The sequence below is a fragment of the Ammospiza nelsoni genome, chromosome 7 (genome assembly GCF_027579445.1).
Source record: "Ammospiza nelsoni isolate bAmmNel1 chromosome 7, bAmmNel1.pri, whole genome shotgun sequence".
Classification (NCBI taxonomy): domain Eukaryota; kingdom Metazoa; phylum Chordata; class Aves; order Passeriformes; family Passerellidae; genus Ammospiza; species Ammospiza nelsoni.
The window spans coordinates 9748801-9767871 of NC_080639.1; the positions used below are offsets into that span (position 1 = coordinate 9748801).

Here is a 19071-nt window from a genome sequence, read left to right on the forward strand (position 1 = left end):
CATCCTCTTGGCACCTGTCTTTGAGTTATTTATATGTAATGATGAGATCCCCTCTCCATCTCTTCTCCTCTAAACTAAACTGGTCCAGCTCCCGCAGTCTCTCCTTGTAAGAGAGTGCTCCAGATCCCTCATCGTCTCTGTGCCCTCTGCTAGGACCCTCTCCAGCAGCTCCTGGTGTTTTCTGTACCGAGGAGGCCAGACCTGGACACAGCGCTCCAGATGTGCCTCACTAGGGCCGAGTAGAGAGGGAGGAGGATTTAAAGGAGGGGAAGCCAATGAGCGGCGCCTTTCCTGCCTGGGTGATTTTCCCCTTTTCCCTTATTTTAAATGGCAGGGCCGGTGCCGGCGCTGGGGCGGGGCGGGAGCTCCGAGGCCGGGGGCGCTCGGGGGCTGCGGGCCGGGCTCAGGTGCCGGCGGGGGCCGGGTCGGGGCCGCGGCACCGCCGCTCCGGGCTCGGCGGCGCTCCCGCCCCCGGCCCCGCCCGGCCCCGCCGCCGCCGCCCCGGGGAGGGCGGGGAGCGCCCGGCGGAGCGGCGGGAGCGGCGGCGGGCGCGGGGCCCTCCCGGCGCTACCTGTGCGAGCGCCGCGGGGCCGGGCGGGGCCGGGAGCGCTCCAGCATGGACTTTGACGGTGGGTTTGCGTCTTTGCCGCGCAGGAGCCCGCAGGAGGCGGCGGCGTCGGTGGGACGAGGGCCGGATCCCGCGGGCACCGCCGGAGGAAGGGGCAGCCCGGCGGCCGGGGACCGTGCGCGGCGGGGCCACGCTTCCAGCACGCTGCTCGCACGGACACCGCCCCGCCGCGCCGGTATGTGCCCGGCTCCATCGGCCCGATCCGCGCCGGGGCCGGGAGGGAGGGAGCGGGGATGCGCGGCCGCACCGCGGGGCCGTGGGCAGCGCTGGCCTCGGGGAGCGGGGCGACGGAGCCGGGCTCTGAGCTGGGGTCTGCCAGGACAGCCGGCGGTGCTGCTGCCCTGCTCCTCCCGTCCTCTCGCTGCGAGGAGCCGCCCGCCGACTCCTCCGAACTGAGCAAAGCGGAGGTGCCGCTCCCGCTGGGCACCCTGAGGAAAGGTGGTGCTACGGACAGCGGTGAGAGATGCGGAGTGGGAAGGTGAACGGCGTGCCTGGTTCTCTCCAAGCGCTGTTCCGGCTGCTGTGTTTGCCGGCCGAGGTGATGTGAGGGTCTGTCAGCCCCTGCTTTGCCACGAGCATCTTTCCAGGCTTCCACACTGACTCTTATACAGAGCAGGTTACGTTCATCTGGCGTGTTATAAAATACAGATTTAATAATGCAAGACCCATCATGGCAAACATTCTTTAACGTTTAGAAATATTTTATGCTTTCTCATAGTTCAGTAAGTAGCAGTCCAAATTAGGTTTCTAAATATAGTCATTTTAAAAAAGGAAAAAATGCAGAGATTTATCCTGTAGGCTTAACAAAGTGGCATTTTTAACCTTTAAGTACATACAAATTAGTTTTCTTGTGAACATCACGTTCTGCTGGGCACATTCTTCCTTTAAAATCACCTTGGTTGGTACAAGTTGCCCGAGGGGTTGGGCAGAGCCTCGGGACGCTCCTGTCCCTGGGGACAAGGCGTTTCCGTGGGCAGGGTCCGGGGGACAGGGCTGGCAGCGGTGCCAGGCTGTGCGGGCACGGCTGCCTCGCCTGGCTCCCGGCCCTTCCCGCTGCCAGGTGCGAAGGCGGCAATGCTGGGAGCAGGAGCTGGCACATCAGGAGGGGTGGAATTCAAGGAAACAAATACCGGGGGAGAGCCGTGAGACAGAGTGTTTTTTAAGGCTGACATAGTTCTTTGTTGCAATTCGGGGCAGCTTTTGTGCAGCTGGAGCATCTGGTTGTTTGCCCCTCACTTTGTCCTCTTACTCCTTAGTTTGTGTGAGTCAGTGGTAACATAGTTGTGACTTAAAATGTGGGGCTGTGTTTTCCTGTGCCTTCCTATGTGAGATGTGGAAAGATGGCTTTCCTGGTGCTTTACTAATTCCCATTTCCCTTTTTATAATGGGCTTTTGGAGATTAAAGAACAGAATGGGCTTGTGTGCTGCCTTTATTGTGCTCTTCTGTGGTTCATCTTGGGCAGATCTTGACCGTCTCCTTCCTTCTGACTTTCATTTTTGTTACTCCAGTGGAGCCTTCAGCTTCCTGAGGCTGTCACAAAGGCAGGCAGTGTCCCTCATTCATACCTTATGCTCTGCAGCTCCATATGTTCGTGGTTGAATCTTGTGACAGCCACTACAATGAAGCCCGACCCTGTCAGCCTGAGACACCGATCGGCTGCTCTCGCTGCTGCTGCTGCTGCTCCTCAGCTCCTGCTGGCAGGATCCCCAGGCTGGGCAGCAGCCAGCAAGAGCTGCAGGAGGGGCTTTTCTTGCTCGTAAGGATTTGTGCATCCCTTTTCATTGTCTGCAGCTCTGTCTCTGCCAGGCACCTGTGGAGGACAGTAATGCACCTTTACAAACCAGGCTGGATCCTGAGCCTTAGTCTGAGTTAGCAGCTCAATGTCTCAATGTGGTCCTGAAGAGGACTGTTGCTAGGGAGGCTGTGACTGCATAATGGAGTTGTTGGGATGAAGTTTTGTGGTATATGTAGGAAAATTCCTGTTTCCACTCTAGTTGGTTACAGTGTTGCAGCATTGTAATAAACCACGAGGCTGCTCTGTCTGGGCCCAAGGCTGTGCCTTACAGCAGTCTGACCTCAGTGTAGGACTTGGCCAGTGTCTCTGACACCTTTGCTGGTGTGCTTTGTGTTTTCCCCTGCTGTGGGGATGGTCTCTAGACCGTGGATTTGCAGCTAGAACAGATAGGAAGGGCTGATAATTACAAGAGCTGTGGGCTTTGCTGAAAGAAGTGTTGGACCTGCATCGTTTGGTGTGATGCAGGACAAGGAAAAAGCTGTACATATAGATCAAAAACTTTGTTTCTGGTATTTTGGTTCTGTTCACTTACCAGTTTTGAGCATTATTTTGTATTTGGGATCTTGGAGAACTTTGGATCTCCTCTATCACTATTAGCTTTCCCTTCCAAAGGCATTCCTCTATAGTTTCTGTAGTTGGGTTCCTTAAACCTTGACTAAACTTCCTGCAGATGGAGTTTCTGAGAAGCCTTGAATCTTCTTCATGCCCTTTCTTCTCCAGCCTCACTCCAAGGCCTTTCTTGCTAAGGAAATCCATTGGTTCACTGTTACCCATCTAGAAAACAGGCTTCCATCAATGGTAGGCATCCTTCTCCTGCTCCCGGGGGGGTAGTTAAATTAATGTTCCCTCTTGTCCATGGCAGAGTCTGTACTGGTACATGCATGTGTTCTGAGACATTGGGGAAAATCCATCCATACATTGTAAGCATTTCTGTCCAAATTTGGACTAACAGCAGCCTATACAGCTGTTTGGACAAGCAGCTGAGGTAAAATATGAACAGAACCTGTAAGAGGTTTTTAGCATCCTGTTCTCCCATGGCCTTTGGGCTGCCCCCTGAGCTGTGTTGTTGGGCAGGGGCACTCACACAGTGTGTGCAGCTCTGGTGAATAAACTGCTGCACTGGAGGGAGGATTTCGGGACAGGCCGACTGGGTACAGTTTTACTTTCATGAAATTAGACAGCTACCAAGCACACAGTGTTCTTTGCTTTTAACAAGACTTCTTCCTGCATGAGGAATAACACTGTGGCTGCTGAGGGCTGTACCTACTGGCATTGCCGTTCTCTGAACTACTGGTATTTTCACTCAAAGGCTTCTTTTGGTATTTCATCTTGGTTTGCTGCTTCCCAAAGCTTGGGTAAGATTGCTAGAACAGTGCAGAAAGCACTTGTTTTTGTTCCTGGTTTCTGTGGTTGTGTGTCTTGAGGAGGGGTCAGACTGTTTCTTGATTTTATGGGGGCTTTTGCCTTTTTTAATTTTTATTTTAAGTCAGTGCTACTTTTAGAGTTCCAGAGTTTGTCAGCATAAAAACTCACATTGACACAGTTGTACTATTTAGCAGCAAAAACACCTCACTTGCGCTGTGCATGTAAATCATAAAGTGAAATAAAAAGAAACATTTTATTCTCTCTTGTTTTTCCCTCTAGTTTGAAGATTTTCGTGTTCCTTAACTGCATTGCTAAAGTGCTTGAGAGATGAAATTTGACATGGAAATTGCTTCCATTAAATAACTCACTGCTCTGACAAAGGAGGTTGTAGGCAGGTGGGGCTCAGTCTCTTCTCTCAGGTAACAAGCAATAGATCCAGACAAAATTACCTCAGGTTGTGCCAGGAGATGTTTAGGTTGGGTATTAGCAAAGATTCTTCACTGAGAGGATGCCCAGGATGTGCAGATGTGGCCCTTAGGGACAAGTTTTAGCTGTGGACGTGGCACTGCTGGGATAATGCTAGGACTTGATCTGAAAGGCCTTTTCCAACCAAACCAAATTTATGATTCTGTCATCAGCTGTGCTCTTATTGAAAAACCTGTTAAAGTAAACTAGAGGTCTGCCTGATTTGGAAAAGCAAATGTATTATTCTCCCATTCATTTAGAAACTGGCTTAGAAGCCTGGAAAGGCTTTATCAATTCTGGCCATGGAGAGGCAAAAACCCAAGCCTTTGAAATTCCTGGACTTTCCTTGAGATAACCAGGAGACTTTCCCTTCCATGCTAATCCTGCACAGCAGTTGTTTGCAGTTGCTGCATGCAGCCTTTTCCAATCTGTAGCTCTTATCTCTTGTTGGCACTAAGCGACAGGAGAGGGAGGGGATGGCTCTGAGAGCAATGAGAGCTCCATTTGTGCTTTTCATGTCCTGAGCTGTTTTGGGATATTTGGGTATCAGTGATTGCCTGAGGCAGCAGAATCTTTGGTATTGTGCTTGTCTTAAAGTAACTGTAGCTGTTTAAAACTTCCTTTTCCTATGATGAGTTGTTCTAATAAATGTCAGGCAGTGCATCTCCTGTGTAGGATTTGCGAGAAGCTGGATGTTCAGGAGAGCAGAACTGAAGGCCTGGTGGGTTGGACTGCTCTGGAAGCCTCTGCCTGGGGCTGCTTTGCACAGGGAGCTGAGAGTCCTGCAGGGATGGAGGGGATGCTGAGCACTGAGTGAATGATTCATGCCTTTGCCAGTTATGAGCTGCTGCTCTGCTCACAGCTGAGAGGATCCAAGGGCCAGTGCCACAAGTGCTCCTGAGCCCACCTTGGTAGGGAGAGGGGTGTTCTGGGTTCCCTCTCTGTTATACATGGAGAGTGTGAATATTTATAGTGTTTGGGTGCAGTTCAGAGGTGCAGATGCCCGAGTGCTGTTTGGTTATTTCTGCAGGTAGGTCACCTGCCCAAACTCCAGGTTTGAATACCTTCATTCTAGAGTTTATTGTTTCCATGCTAATGGCAGCACTGGCATTGTCTGACTGTTCTCCCTGAGTCCTTGGATGATCCAGGTCTCAGTAGAAGCTTTGAGAGGGAGAAGGGAAAACAAGAGAGAACTTTTGAGGTTAGGCAACAGATAGGGCACAATACCCTTCCCATATCCTTGCTGAAATGCCCCTGACCTGGCCTTGCTGTGGGAGGAGGTTGGCATCCTAGATATGGTCAGGAGCCACTTGCCCAAGCAGTGGCCCCACTCTGAGCCCAGCATTAGGTGCTGTGTATAAATTGTTGCAGCCTGTCATTCAATCTAATTTATTAAGTGCTGTATCATCCTTTTACCTTTGTCAAAGTCAAGTTCTGAGAGAAAAGGCAGGCAGCCTTGTGCAAGGCCAGCACTACAGATTCATCACCTTGCTGGTGGATGTTGTGCACCCCTGACACCCTGGAGGGTGCTAAGCTCTGTTCCTGGGTTCCCTTTGCAGAGTCCCAGAGGTGAAGCTGTCTGTGCTCTCCTGGGGACGAGGGGACAACCTGTTAGAAGCAGACGTGGTTCTGGTAAGTGGCACTCTGAGCTTCTCCTGCAGGTACCCAGGGGAAAGCTGAAAGGCTCCCTGCTGGAGGAGGAATCATATTTGAACCAAAAAGTTTGGCTCTGTCACAGCAGGAATTACTTGCTGCCTTCAGCTGGGTAAGGCTGCACATTTTGAAGCTGTTTTGAAAACTTTGGCTTATTTTTAATCTGGTGACTGCTGTGACATAAGGTGTTGTAGAAAGCAGTTTCTTATAGCGTTATATTGAACTTCAAGGTTTTTTCCTGAGGTTCTCATGGATGGAAAACGTGTAGATGATAGCAGGAACTTACCTGCTTATGATGGCTACAGATGTTGCATAACAGCAAAATGCTTGCTCTTCTGCCTGTTTTCATCTTATGCTGGTGTATTCCAGAGGCCAGTGAAACCCTTAATTTTTGATATTGCACATTTACCTTTTTGCAGTTATTTTTATTGAGAATTTTAATGCTTTTAAAAATCCTATTTGTTTTTTTTAAATGGCAGTTATGTGATTAATGCTTTCTTCCTCTATTTCATATTGTCTAATAGTGAATTGCAGGCATCCTTTCACCAATTTTTTTGTTTCCTTCAGTAGTTAGAAATGAATTTACCTTGGCAGGAAACACTTTGCCAGGCTGGCAAAGAGACTGCTTAACCCTAGTGTGCCTGCTGAGTTCAGCTACCACCCCCTCAAAATTTTCTCTCTCCTAGTATTACCACAGTAAATAAAGTATTAGGTGAAAAAACATCTGAACTTATCCTTGGGAACTTCCAATTCCAATATGGAATTGATTGTTTTCAAGACTTCCGTTAAAGTCATGCACAGTGTTGTGCTGAAGTTAAATGAAGCATTTAAAAACATTTTGACTGTGCATCCAGTAAAATGGAGCACAACTAGTAGCCTATATTTTTCAGATGAATAAATCAGCATTTCACCTACTGTAAAATCTGTCTCTAAAAGGAGAAGATGAGTTCTGGTTTCTGATGGTGCTGCTGTAGCTCCTGCTTGAGGGTGAGCAGAGCAAGCAGAGCTCGCTGACCCTGGCTCCAGCTAAGCCCAGCGGCTTTGTCACGTGAGGAACTGCAGAGCCCTTGGCCTGAGCCCCAAACCATCCATGCAGGGATGTCTGAGGCACAGCTGGGCACAGAGCAGGACTTGGGCACTGACAGAAGCAGGCTCCTGTCACACAGTTTGGCCTTGTGCAGTTACAGGATGCAGCAAGGGAGTAAAATGAGCTGCTCTGATTTGTTGGGTTTTTCCCTCTCAGGGTATGAGCGTTGTGAGGAAAGGTAGAGATGTTAAAATCTGCCAGAACTTAACACTCTGGAGATGAGTTAGGCAGAGAGGATTTAAACTGCATTTCACCGTGTGTGTGCAGGCAAGGGCTGTCAGCAAAACAAGGAAGCAGCCAGAAGGTTGAGGGCAGCTTCATTTGCAATTATTTCTGTGCCAACAATTATTAACTCCAGTAGACCAGGCACTGTAACACTCACTGCAGTGACTTGGAAAGTACTGAGCTGTGTAAAGAATGAAATGAGCAACAGGCAAGAATTTAAACTAGGGTCCATAACTTGGCTTTGAAGCTCAGCTGATTTGGAACAGTTGAATTGTATTGTAAATTGCCTTGCTGTCTGCAAGCTTCAGAGCCACCTGTTCTCTGTGTAGGACAGTCCCAGGAACGTTTGGCTTGACCCAGGTGAAGAGGCAGAGGTGGTGAGTTCTGCAGAGGAAGATGCTCACCTTAGGGAATTTCTCCCTACCTGCTTTAAGGAGAAGTTTATCCTCCTCTACTCCATTCTGTCCTTTCCATTAGACACTAACTCATCTGCTGGTGTCCCCTAACAGAAATCTCCACCTGCACATGGGAAACATTAAAGCAATGATAAAATCCTAACTAAAGATAGCTTCTATTTAACAGACCTCCATTTAAAAAACTTAAAAAAAAAAAAAAAGGAAAACTATAGCTCCAGACTTGGATAAAAACATCCAAATCTGAAAAGTCTATTTTAAGGAAAGTGTCAAGGATAAACTCTGATAAAAATACACTGCAGCTGTGTATTACCGATTACCTTGGCTGGATCAAGACTGCAGCTTTCAGGCATCAGCAGTGCTGGATGGTACCTGCTGCCAGTGATTCTTTACCATGTTCTTGGATCTACAGATTTGTCCAGAAAAGCAAGTGGAAGTGATTAGTATTAATGTTTTATTGATGGTAAATATGGAAATTAGACATGCACAAGATATTACTATTAAAGCTTTGAATTATTCAGCTGCCTGAATTGCTTTCAGGCCTCTCCTTGGCCTCTGGTCTGGAGGCATGGTAAGTTTGATCAGTGTATGTTATGGACAGACATGGGTATAGACATAGGGATAAATGTACTTTTTTGTGTAATAAGGGAATCCTGCTGTTAACTCATCTAATAACAAGTTATCCATCCAGTCTTTACACATTTAATGATGAGATATTGAAATTAAAATCTCATAGCTTGGCTCTCCTCTGTGTTGGGTAAAACTGCAGGTAGAAGTCAGACCTTGGCAGCAGGGTTTGTGTTCCAGGCCTGTGGACTACAGTGCCCGTCCCAGAGCACTGGGCACGTGCTGCACAGGTCAGTGTGCACAAAGAGACTCACTGGACTGCACTGAGCTGGTCTGCAAACCTTCCTCTACAGTGCTGAAATGTCCTGCTACACAGCCAGAGGTGTGGCACTGTTTGTGTGGACTTGGTGGTTTCTGGAGCCCTTTAGGGCTGACTTCCCGCCAGGAGTGCCAGCCACTCCTTCTGTGCTGCTGCCCTAAAACAGGTAGCAGTGATTTTTATGAAGCAGCAAAGAGAGGACAGGAGCTTGTCCCAGGGATCTGGTTCTCCTGAGGCAACTGCTAGACTGGGGAAGTCCCATCCTACCTGTGAAGCACCATTTGCCTTCAAATGGGATTGACTTCCTCTGCAAATATTTGACTGTGATCAGGTTACTGGATTGGAGCACCTATTTCCTCCACTGTATAAAGGAAATAAATAAGGCTTAACATCTTTGCCATGATTGTGTTTTCAAAGGCTATTTACAAAAATCTTTAACTTTGGCTGACCTTAGTACAACGTCATTGGGTGAAGCTGCAGGGAACAGTTGGTTTCTGTGCTGTGCAGTCTTTATTTTGGCTGGCAGTCTGTTAACTCTGATAAGTGGGTAAGCGCATGCCAGGCAAAGTCAGGCGTAGCGTGAGATTCTGCTTTGCCTGAGAGGAAGTAGCCCCAGAAACAGCTTTGTAGGCCAGTAAACAAAAACCCATATTTGGAGTTGACCAATTCTGGATCTTGAGGGCTTGAAAAGGACTCTGCCAGGTGGTTTGTTGGTCACTTTCCCTTCTCTGGGTGTAAAGTCGTCCTGCTCTAGCGAGAATGGTGCTCTGGCTCTGTTGGAACTGCCTTGATCACAGCAGGCTGCTGCTGCTTTGCCTACCCTCTCCAGGGAAAAAAAAAAAACAGCTCTTGTTCCTTGTGAATACCTTCTGGTGGCTGCCCTGCTCCAGCCTCCTTCAGCAACAGCAGAATGACACTGGGAATTAGTGTCATTGTGCCCAGAGGGCGTGTGACAGCCATGACATTGGACTCTGGCTATGGTGGTTGTGTGGTGCTGCTCTGGGGTGGTTTTAGTGTTTATTTCCAGCAGCACCAGTCCCTGGAGAGAAACAGCATTTGTTTGCAGTTTCAGGAGAAAGGTAACGCATTGTCAGCTTGGAAGAAACAGACTTTATCTTTTTTATAAGATTTTACATTCCTAGATGGCCTACATCCCGTACTGGGAATTGCATTCAAAGGCAGCATGAATTCAGGTCAAACTTTGCCTACTTGTAGTAGATGGTTGTTACCGATAAAAACATTTTACGCATGCTGGGCAGAGATTTACTTAAGCCGCTTCTCCAAGCGCCTGTAGTGAATTTACGTTTCCTTTGAGCTCACTGAGAACGGTAACGTATTTATTGCCTTTATATGAAACACTGTTTTGACAGATTTCCTCAGAAGAAGCACAAAAGGAGATGTCCTGTTCTTTGAAAATAACTGGAGCCACCGGCAAGAAGCAGCGACGCCGCACCGAACAAGGGAACCGCTTCCAGGTTATCCAAGCATGCTGCTGAACTGACTTTTGCGGCTGCATTTTCCAATGTACCATGGGATGCATCAAATCCAAGGCTGCCTTCCAAGGTTCCAGCGCCGTGCAGGATGAGCGGATCGGGGCAGGCGGCGAGGGCTGTGCCGGGGAGAAGTCGTCGCTGCTGGCGGTGCAGGCGGAGGAGAAGGGCCCCTCGAGCGCCGCCGTGCTGGACTACGCGCACCGGCTCTCCCGGGAGATCCTGGAGCAGGCGGTCAAGCAGTGGGCGGTGACCGAGAGCAAGTACAGCGACATCCCCTTCATCGAGAGCGACGTGCCCTGAGCCTCCTGCCAGCACAGCCCCTGCTGTCCCCTGGGCACCGCCGTGGGGAGGTGTCTGCAGGGAGAGCCTGAGAAATCTGCCTTTCAGCCTAGATTGCTAACAAACCACTTGGATCGCAGTAGAACCTGTCCATCAAGTGTCACTCCTTGTCAGCCATGTGTTGAGTGTACTCTGTCTTCGTATGTGTTGGATGTGAGCAAAATCAGCGTTAAAAGGAGGATGAAAAGACTGTGGCTGCCCTGCACCTCTGCAAGCACTGCCACAGAGGACAAAACGTGGATTATTTCTGTGTTCTGCATAAAAGATCAGTGGTCTGTCTGTAGGTGAGATGAACTCTCTGTGCTTGGTGATTTGTCTGCGTTTTGCTGAAGTGAAATCAAGGTGTGCATGTAGCAAAGGTTACTGCTATCATAAATTTTACTTTTGATTCTGTGACCTAACCAAATCTGTAAAATCACAAAATAATGAAGGTGATGGGAGGTGCTTTGCAAACCCCAGTAGTATTTAGGGAGCCATTTGGATGATGATGCTCTTCACCTGCCATTGAAGTGAACCAGTGAGAAACGTGCCAGTGTCGATAAGCAGTGCATTATCATTAACAGATGCTTCTGTAAATGCTTGAGAGCTTGTCTCTAAAACCCTGCAGTAAGATAGGTTAATGACATCTGGTGCTGTGTTCAGACCAAAGCTGTTTGGTGTTTTGGTTTTGTTTGGGGTTTTTTTGTGTTAGGGTGCCAGTTTGGAAGGATTTGGTTTTGTTGTTTTACTGTAGCCCAGAGAGATGTGCAAACACTGCTGCTGGTAACCAGTGAAAGGAACCTTCAGAGGTGTGGCAGTGCTTTAGGACAGTTTGCCTCACGGCAGCTCTGCCTGCATTACACTGCAATTCCACTCTGTAGCACCACCCTTGGGGTAGGACACCTTCCTTCAGCTTCTGCAGGCTGCTGCTTCCCCATGGGAAAACCTGTCCATGGCAGTGCCAGCAGGAGCCACAGGAGCCCCAGCCCTGAGCAGTGCCCTGAGTGCAGAGTTGGGGACCAAGCCTTAGGCCAAAGCTCAGGGGCTGCATTTCTCCCCAGGGCATCCCCACACAGCTCCCTGCTTGCCCAGGGCTCACAGCCTGACCCACTGCACTCACAGTGCACCACACACACATCAGGACACCGATGGATTGTTGCATTCATCCCAAAGGTACAGTGTGGCTGATGTTTTATACAAAGTGAAGGCCTTCTAACAGCTTGGCTTTTACCACTTGTTTGTTCCTTTCTCTGTGATGCCCAGTAGAAAAGACATAGTTCTTTTTCCTAGATCAAAATGTTTTCCATTTTGTTTTCATTTTATAGAGAAATGCTTTCCATACTGGTTAAAGCTGTTACTATTTTTACAAGGTACACATAGTTCTAGTAAATGATCCAAAGCATGATTTTTCAAGCAATGGGAAGCAAGCAGAAAGAGGACCATGTCAAATGCTGTAGAAAGACAGTCTATGATTTGAGCTGTTTTGCAAATGTTAGGTATTTGAAATTCACCTATATGGGGAAGTGGTTTTATCAGGAATGGAGGGTGAAAAATGCTTCTCTGTGACACAGCACAAGGCTGCCATTAAATCCCAGGGACCAGACTGGATTCCCAGTGACCTGCTATTAAGGCTGTTCTCAGGCTTGTGCTGGAAAAGGGAACAAAATCAGCTTATGCTGTAATGTCGTCCTCTTTGAAGTTACGTGGTTGTCTTCAAAGCCATTTGCAAAGTGGGACTAAGGTTTTATGGTTCACTTAAATTCTCCTGATAAGTGACACTCCTTCAAATTCTACAGCACATATTTAATCATACTGTTTACTCTAAAATACCTCCATATATTAGTGGGAGTTAGAAAGCAAAGCCAAAACACTAATCAAGTCAGTACATATCAATTGGATATTGCTTAACCTCAGTATTAAAAAATATTAATATTCTTATTAGAGCTAAAATAAAGCTTTATTACAAAAAATAAAAAAAAGGGCCAAACTTTCTAACACGAGTGTGGGCTTGAGAATGTGAACACTGCTAACCATAGAAAATAAAATTAAAAAGCAAAAGCTGCACAGCCATTGTTGGCCAGGCAGGTGAGGGGCAGGCAGAAAGCTGCACTCGCTGTCAGAGCACCCTGAGGTGGGTCTGCCCTGGCCCTTGTACAAGGCACTCACAGGCAGTGAGGTGCTGCAGTGCTTCCTGTTGCCACGTCTCAAATCCTTCCTCTGGGTGTAGCCTTAGCACCTGCAACTCTTCAGGAATATCAGATGCCCTTCTGAGAGCAGCTCCCAGCTGGCAGGCTGCCACTGCACAGTCCAACAGCAGGCAGAGAGAGTTACAGCACAGCTGAGGTTCCACCAGAGCATCCCCTGTGACCATCACTTGGCATTTCCCAGAAGAGGGGTCACCCAGGCACCTGAACGTGCCCCTGGGACTGCTGCCCTGTGGGGTGGCTGCTGCCCTGTGGGGTGGCTGCTGCCCTGTGGGGTGGCTGCCCTGCCTGCCCCACAGCTGCCCCCGGGGTGACTCAGCACCAGCTGCTTGGTGGCCCAGCCAGTCCCTCACCTGCAGCCACCAACCTCCGCCCTCGCTGGTGCCTGAAGATTCCAGCAGCTCCAGAGTGGCCCAAGTGCAATTCCAGCTGCTTTAGGATGCTTTCCATGACACTGGCACTCCAATTCCAGCTGCTTTAGGATGCTTTCCATGACACTGGCACTCCAATTCCAGCTGCTTTAGGATGCTTTCCATGACACTGGCACTTCAGGGAAGGCACACAGCAAATGGAAAGCAAACAACAGGGAGATGGCTTCTCACCAGGAAAATCATCTCTTTTACAGGATGCTGTCCTTATAAATAATGCACTTACCCTTAATAGAAAATAAATCTGTGCAGTGCTACAGTGTGGTAAGAGATGGAGGGAGATAACTCCCCAGAGCTCTGCTGTATGTACATTTAATAGGCACAATACTAATAAATTGTAAAAATAAAGACTTCTTCACCAAAATAAATTTATGCTAAGCTGTGCTAGAGTTTTAGAGCCACTGACAGTGAGTTTCCAGCTAAGTTACCTTTGATTCTTTGACTTCATTTTGTGTAATAAAGGCACTCCAGTTTGGGACTGGCATACTCTGCAAAACTGTTTACTTCTATTTAGGAGTTAAAAATACATTTGCTTTATATTTTCTCCAGGAAACAAGATTAATCTGAGTGGGTATGATGTGACTGACTTGATATTCTAATAATGGTTCAAAAAATTAACTGCAGCACAACTTTGTACAGTTGACATTTCTGGACTAAGGCACATCAATATTCCCAAATAAAACACACTACAATATATTTTTACAATATTTTTTGTGGAAAATATTTTCTTGTGGACCAAATAAAATTCAACTTACCATCTGCTTGTATGCCTTTGATTTGAAAAAAACACAGGATTGCAAATATTGGACAGGATCTTGTTACCTTGAGCTTGGGCTAATTCCTGTTCACATGAATTCTGGAAGCATTTGAACATGCAAGTCAAAGTTTATTAACTCAAAAGTATCTTCTTCCTAAGATCTTGTACAATCAGAGGAGCCATGATCCCTGCTCCCTGGGAATTACTGTGGTTTTCATGTAATTTAGTTGGCTGAATATTGCTCCTTTTATACAAAAATAATGGAATTATTAAGATAACCAATCTTTAAAAAATAAATTAAAAATAGCAATTGTTTATGAATGTAAAACATATAAAATTTTTAAATAATACAGGGGGAGCACTTCTTATGGGACCAGCTTGAGGTAGAAAGTCTTGTGACACTTTCAGACTTACCTAGAGGTTTTAATGAAATCTCGATTACTTTTGGAACTAAACTCAAGGACAGTCCCATAACAAGTATGTCCACAGTAACATAAACTCACAGCTGAAATTTTAATAATTTTATCTTACGAGACTCTAGTGCCAAAGCAAGGTGCCATTTTTTCTTGATTTAGCTCTCCATTTGCTCACCTCTGAGTTTTTGCAAGTCACTTTTGGCAGTTGAATTTCCTGGACTTTGTTTCCAGGCGCCAGCTCCTAGAAAGGAAGGAGCCTTAAGCCATTGCAGACCATTGCTGGTCATAAAAACAGCCCAATGTTGAAAACTCCACAATGGTTCTGCTGCAGCTCTGACTTTTTCATTCCCCACTGCTGACTATGGCATTTGAACAGAAGTTTGCTTTCTTTCTTCAGAGAAGCCAGAATTTGTACTTGTGACCTGCCTGTAAGTGTAGAAGTAAGCAGGAAGAAACACTGCTATGTGCTCTGATGAAGCATAAAAAAGAAGATGTAATGTTGAAGAAAGATGAGTAGCTGTCTGCATACAATAGAAAAAATGATTTCCCTCCCACAAATACTTGTATCAAGGGGTTCTGGTTCTGTTGTGTAACTTCATATCTTATCAGCATCAGAACCCCACCACCTTTAATGCACTGCAAATTGCTGCTTGGTGTTCACAGCAAGGTCTGAGGCACTTGTTTCTTCACCACTGTAAGACCAAGAAAAACCAGCAATTTTCTGAAATGGTGAAATACTGATTATGCAGTTGAATCAGACATAATGACATTTTAAAAAGTGGGCTATGCAAGCAAAGAGAAGTGTGCTTCAGGCTCTGGCAAGACTATCCCATTTGAAACAATGTTTACATCACACAGCAAGGCTGAAAAATTACAAGTGTTTAATCAATAGAACAAAATCTTGTTCTCAGACTAATAATATATCAGTCTGAGCTTTTATTTAAAAGGATATTTAACGCCATGGATTCTGTCTTGCATTTTCCTTTGTAGCTCTGACTGCATTAAAGGTTTAACCATATTTTATTTTCATTGTACACAGAAGAATCTGTGGCACAATCCCAATTTACCAGATCAGTGACAAAGCAAAGAACACAAAAGGTCTCTTTACTTTTTGCTTATTAGGTCACCCCTTAAACTGTGCTCTTTTGCCCAAGGGCTCCTCCTAAACTAAGAGTTGATGCAAAAAAATTAAATGTTAATCACTCTGTAAAGCAGTAAAAATAACAATTTGCCTCAAAGTGATTTTTCCCATTATTAACCAGAGATACAATTATTTTCTCATTACAGAGAATGTTCCTGAATGCAAAAAAAAAAAAAAAAAAAAGAAAAAAAAAGAAAGAAAAATAGACTTGTGAATCTCAGCTAGTTAAAAAGTTTTGTCCAAATTGATCACACTGCAGTTAATTTTGGTATCACAGAACTAAGCACATAGGTAAGATGTCAACAGGTTTGTTCTTTACAGCTTGAGATCATCATTTCCCAGTGGTTTAAAACAATTGTCCACAAATTCATCGCTGACTTCTTCTAGAGCAGCTGGCTTCCATTTGGGGGACTGGTCCTTGTCAATCAGCACTGCCAGGGGAACAGAGAAACACCAAAGTCACTCATGAACTTCCTCCAATTAAAGTGACTTAAGATTGCAGCAAGACAGATCACTGCAGTGATTCCATGGGGGAGACAAATGTGTGTGCTCTGGAGAAGGCAGAGCTCCTGTAACACGGATGTTTCATCTCTAATCAAAGTTCCTGAGTTGTGACCTGCCCAGAGATGTCCCTGTCACAAGGAACAGTGAATCCCTTCAGAACAGCCCTGAAATGAGTGGTTTAGTCAGACCTGCCACTCGTGGCTGACTTGCACTTCATGGGAGCCTGCAAATGGCACTTCACAGTGCTGCTTTTGGACAAGGCTTTCACACCTCTGTGCAAAATCTGACTCTGGGGAGAGTACAGGAGATGACTCAGTGGTGCTAAGTGCCTAAAGCTAATTTAAACACATCACATTAATAATGAAATAACTCACGAGGAGAGAGTAAAGCAGGGTGTCTTTGTGGGAACTGAGGGTGTTTATTTGTAAATACTGACAGCTGCTGAGGCCTGGGTACATTTAACTGTGACAATCTGTATCACCTCAGTACACAGACTTTATGCTGCAGCCTGGGAAATACAGCACTGGAGATAAAAACCATCACTGAGTGAATCACATGTAAAAGGCTAACAAGAAAATGCCAATTCCCAAAGAACATTCCCTGTGTCACAGGAATGTTGAAGGCATGTCAGCAATGGCTGCGTTAGCAAACAGTAAAACAAGAGGGAGTTAATTTGTGTGTAAAAATTACTAGTATTAATGGAATTCCAGGGCATCCTTCCAAGTACCTTTCAGGCTTAAAGAAACCCATAAAGGTGCTACTGAAAATGTGACATTTTTATCATTTAAAGAAGAACAGCTGTAAGAACTGTGGCTCCCAAGGATGTACTGATTACCAATTCCCTTCAGATGAGTGAGATCAGCACCTGATTTGGAGATGCACCTGTGGCCTGGGGGAGGCTTCTGACCAATACAGCCCACAGCATATAAGAGAGGATGGGCAGGAAGAGGGGGTACATTTCCAATTTCTCTCCTGAGAGTGGCTTTTATTTGTTTGCTTTTTGATAAAGAGTTTAGAAGAGGCTGGTTCTAAAGGCAGGTGAACTATGATACTCACAGATATTTCCAAGAATAACAACTATTTTTGGGTAAGTTGCTATGCTTTTCTAAATTAGTTTGTTCTTACTGAGTGAACTAGAAATATCCAAGATGAGGAATGTGTAAGGGGGTGGAATGTTGTGTTCAGTTAAAAGAATACCTGCCTAGAGACTGTGCTTATCAAAAAAACAGGCCTTGTGGTCTGCCCACCAACTTGTAGTAAAAAAAAATGTGACCTGAAAACTTCTCTTTAACTTTTCTGTCTTTAACCAATGGTTGAAAATGGCTAGAAAATACACACAATTCAAATGACAATGGCACTAATTAATATTTCTGTAGCTGAAGATACACAGGCATACATCCCCACAGAGAAAGGCAAATCAGAGCCCTGCACCTATTTACTTGTAAACAGGGAACTAAAGACTCCTTAGAAACAAATTGTAAAAGGTAATCCATTATATGGGAAACTGCAATTCCACTGAAAACAGAATCCATGAGGAAAATTCTTTAGAAGAAGAGTCCTGTAAAAGAGTGCTTTTACTGTGATGTTCAACTGGGTAACTTACTGAAAAGCTGTGATCTTGCAGGGTATTTCTGAACACTGAAAACACTGATTGGCTTGGGTGAAAAGATGTAATTATCCCAAATCAACTATGTTTATTCCATTAGAATAAAAATTATCTACAGTTTTTCTTCAATTTTAGTTGAAGTTCACAGTCTAAATGTTATCCACAAGAGTCAACATTGACTAGAGATGGTTTAGAGAGGAAAAAGTGTCCATATGTTTGTTAGTACAGCTTCCCCTCTGCCATGCTGCAGTAAGTGCTGCCAGCTCTCCACTCCAGGGTACTGCTGTCTATTCAAGTCCATCTTTCTGTTTGGATCTGCGGCCAGTTTTACTCTGGAGGATAAACTCAATGCTCCTAATGGTCTCTCTAGTGGAGTCTTTAATCTTGCATGAGTCAAAATATTTGTTTTCTAGTAGAACCATGAAAATATTCCCTTTCTGCACTGACTTCTTTACATTTTGTATCTCTCCAGCCTGAGATCAATCATTAAGAAAACAGAAATTCTGAAGACTTCTAAGGTAGGCTAAGAGAATTCATTATGATAAAAGTAACTGAGCACAGACATTGTGTTAAGGGTTTGATCTTGTGTTTCACCTTTCTAAATCAAAACCCCAAACCCCTCTGTTCAGCAGCAGTGACTTTACCAGACTTCAGGTAGTGCTCTGTTGCTGGGCTTCCTCCAGCACAGTCTAAACTCTGCTATTTCCAAGGCCCTGACATTCTGTTTGCTGCCATAAAATCTCTCAGCTCGTGCAGGGCCCTGGGGTGCCCAGGGTACAGCTCACATCTGCCAGCCCTGCAGGGGAGGTGGCAGAAGCTGCACACAAATATCATCTTTGCAGCACCAGCAAGATGTAGGAGACCTTTTCAGCTCCATTTCAAGTGCACATTCCTGCACAAAGAGTTAGGAGGGTGAATTAACAGATATTTGTCCCTGAGATTTGCTGCTGAGATTGTATCCTACCTGGATGTGTTTGAGCACTCACTCCAAAAGTGACCACTTTTCTTAGGCAGTAAGATTTGAAAAACAATTCTTGGCATCTACCCAGACCTATGCATTTCTGAGTTGACATATTGTTCTATTAATCAAGGTGAAAAATTGATACCTAATGTGTTCCAAGTCCACAATTACCATTTTATAGGTAAATGCTGATGAAATATGATCCATGTGTTTTACAGTTTAGGAGTTTTGGCTTTTCTTTATGATTCTTGTGATTGGAGTGATTAAACAGGGAAGACTGCCACAGTGGATTTTCAGGTTGAAAGAAAGCTGGCTAAAAATAAAAAAGAAATTTTGACCTCAGGTCAAAGCAGGTTTAAAAAGCTTTAAAACTACTCCCTAGAAAGCCTTTTAAAATTATGGTTTGAAGCAGATGAAAGGTATTAGTAAAACCTGACCTGTGGCCATTGGCTGCCGAGAAACATTCTTAAACTAAAATCTGATTGCTGTAACTCAACTTCTGTTGATGGTAGATCTTTTTGTGGTACAGAGGGTCAAGAACTGGCTCTTAAATGCTTGTAATGTAAGGCTTTAGGAAAGAGAAAGCTGATACCTAACACTTTTATCAATTTTATTCACAATGGTTGGTCCTGTGAGGTACTTAATAATCTCCCTTCCTGTTAAAAAGGATGCTCAGCACATTGATGGATAATGATTTTATGGAATTAGACCAAACTACAAAAGTG

At 45.5% G+C, this 19071-nt stretch overlaps 2 protein-coding genes across 5 annotated transcripts in view; one reads left to right on the forward strand and one right to left on the reverse strand.

Annotated features, from left to right (window-relative positions):
• Positions 1 to 542: 542 nt before the first annotated feature.
• C7H2orf88 (chromosome 7 C2orf88 homolog) lies at positions 543 to 13718 on the forward strand. Of its 4 annotated transcripts, none has more exons than XM_059475630.1 (3): positions 594 to 629; positions 5814 to 5886; positions 9889 to 13718. In XM_059475630.1, exon 3 carries the CDS (start codon positions 10048 to 10050, stop codon positions 10309 to 10311), a length of 264 nt encoding a protein of 87 aa, XP_059331613.1. In that variant the 5' UTR covers positions 594 to 629; positions 5814 to 5886; positions 9889 to 10047; the 3' UTR covers positions 10312 to 13718. The 4 variants fall into 4 exon arrangements, with proteins under 4 accessions (XP_059331616.1, XP_059331615.1, XP_059331613.1 ...); XM_059475629.1 differs by having other exon boundaries at positions 599 to 803; XM_059475633.1 differs by lacking the exon at positions 5814 to 5886 and having other exon boundaries at positions 543 to 629.
• Positions 13719 to 13826: 108 nt separating this feature from the next.
• Positions 13827 to 19071, reverse strand: part of HIBCH (3-hydroxyisobutyryl-CoA hydrolase) — a 37867-nt gene continuing 32622 nt past the window's right edge. Inside the window, exon 14 of the mRNA XM_059475628.1 lies at positions 13827 to 15706. Coding sequence (XP_059331611.1) covers positions 15591 to 15706 — 116 coding nt within the window. The 3' untranslated portion in view covers positions 13827 to 15590. The remainder of the gene's footprint in view (positions 15707 to 19071) is intronic.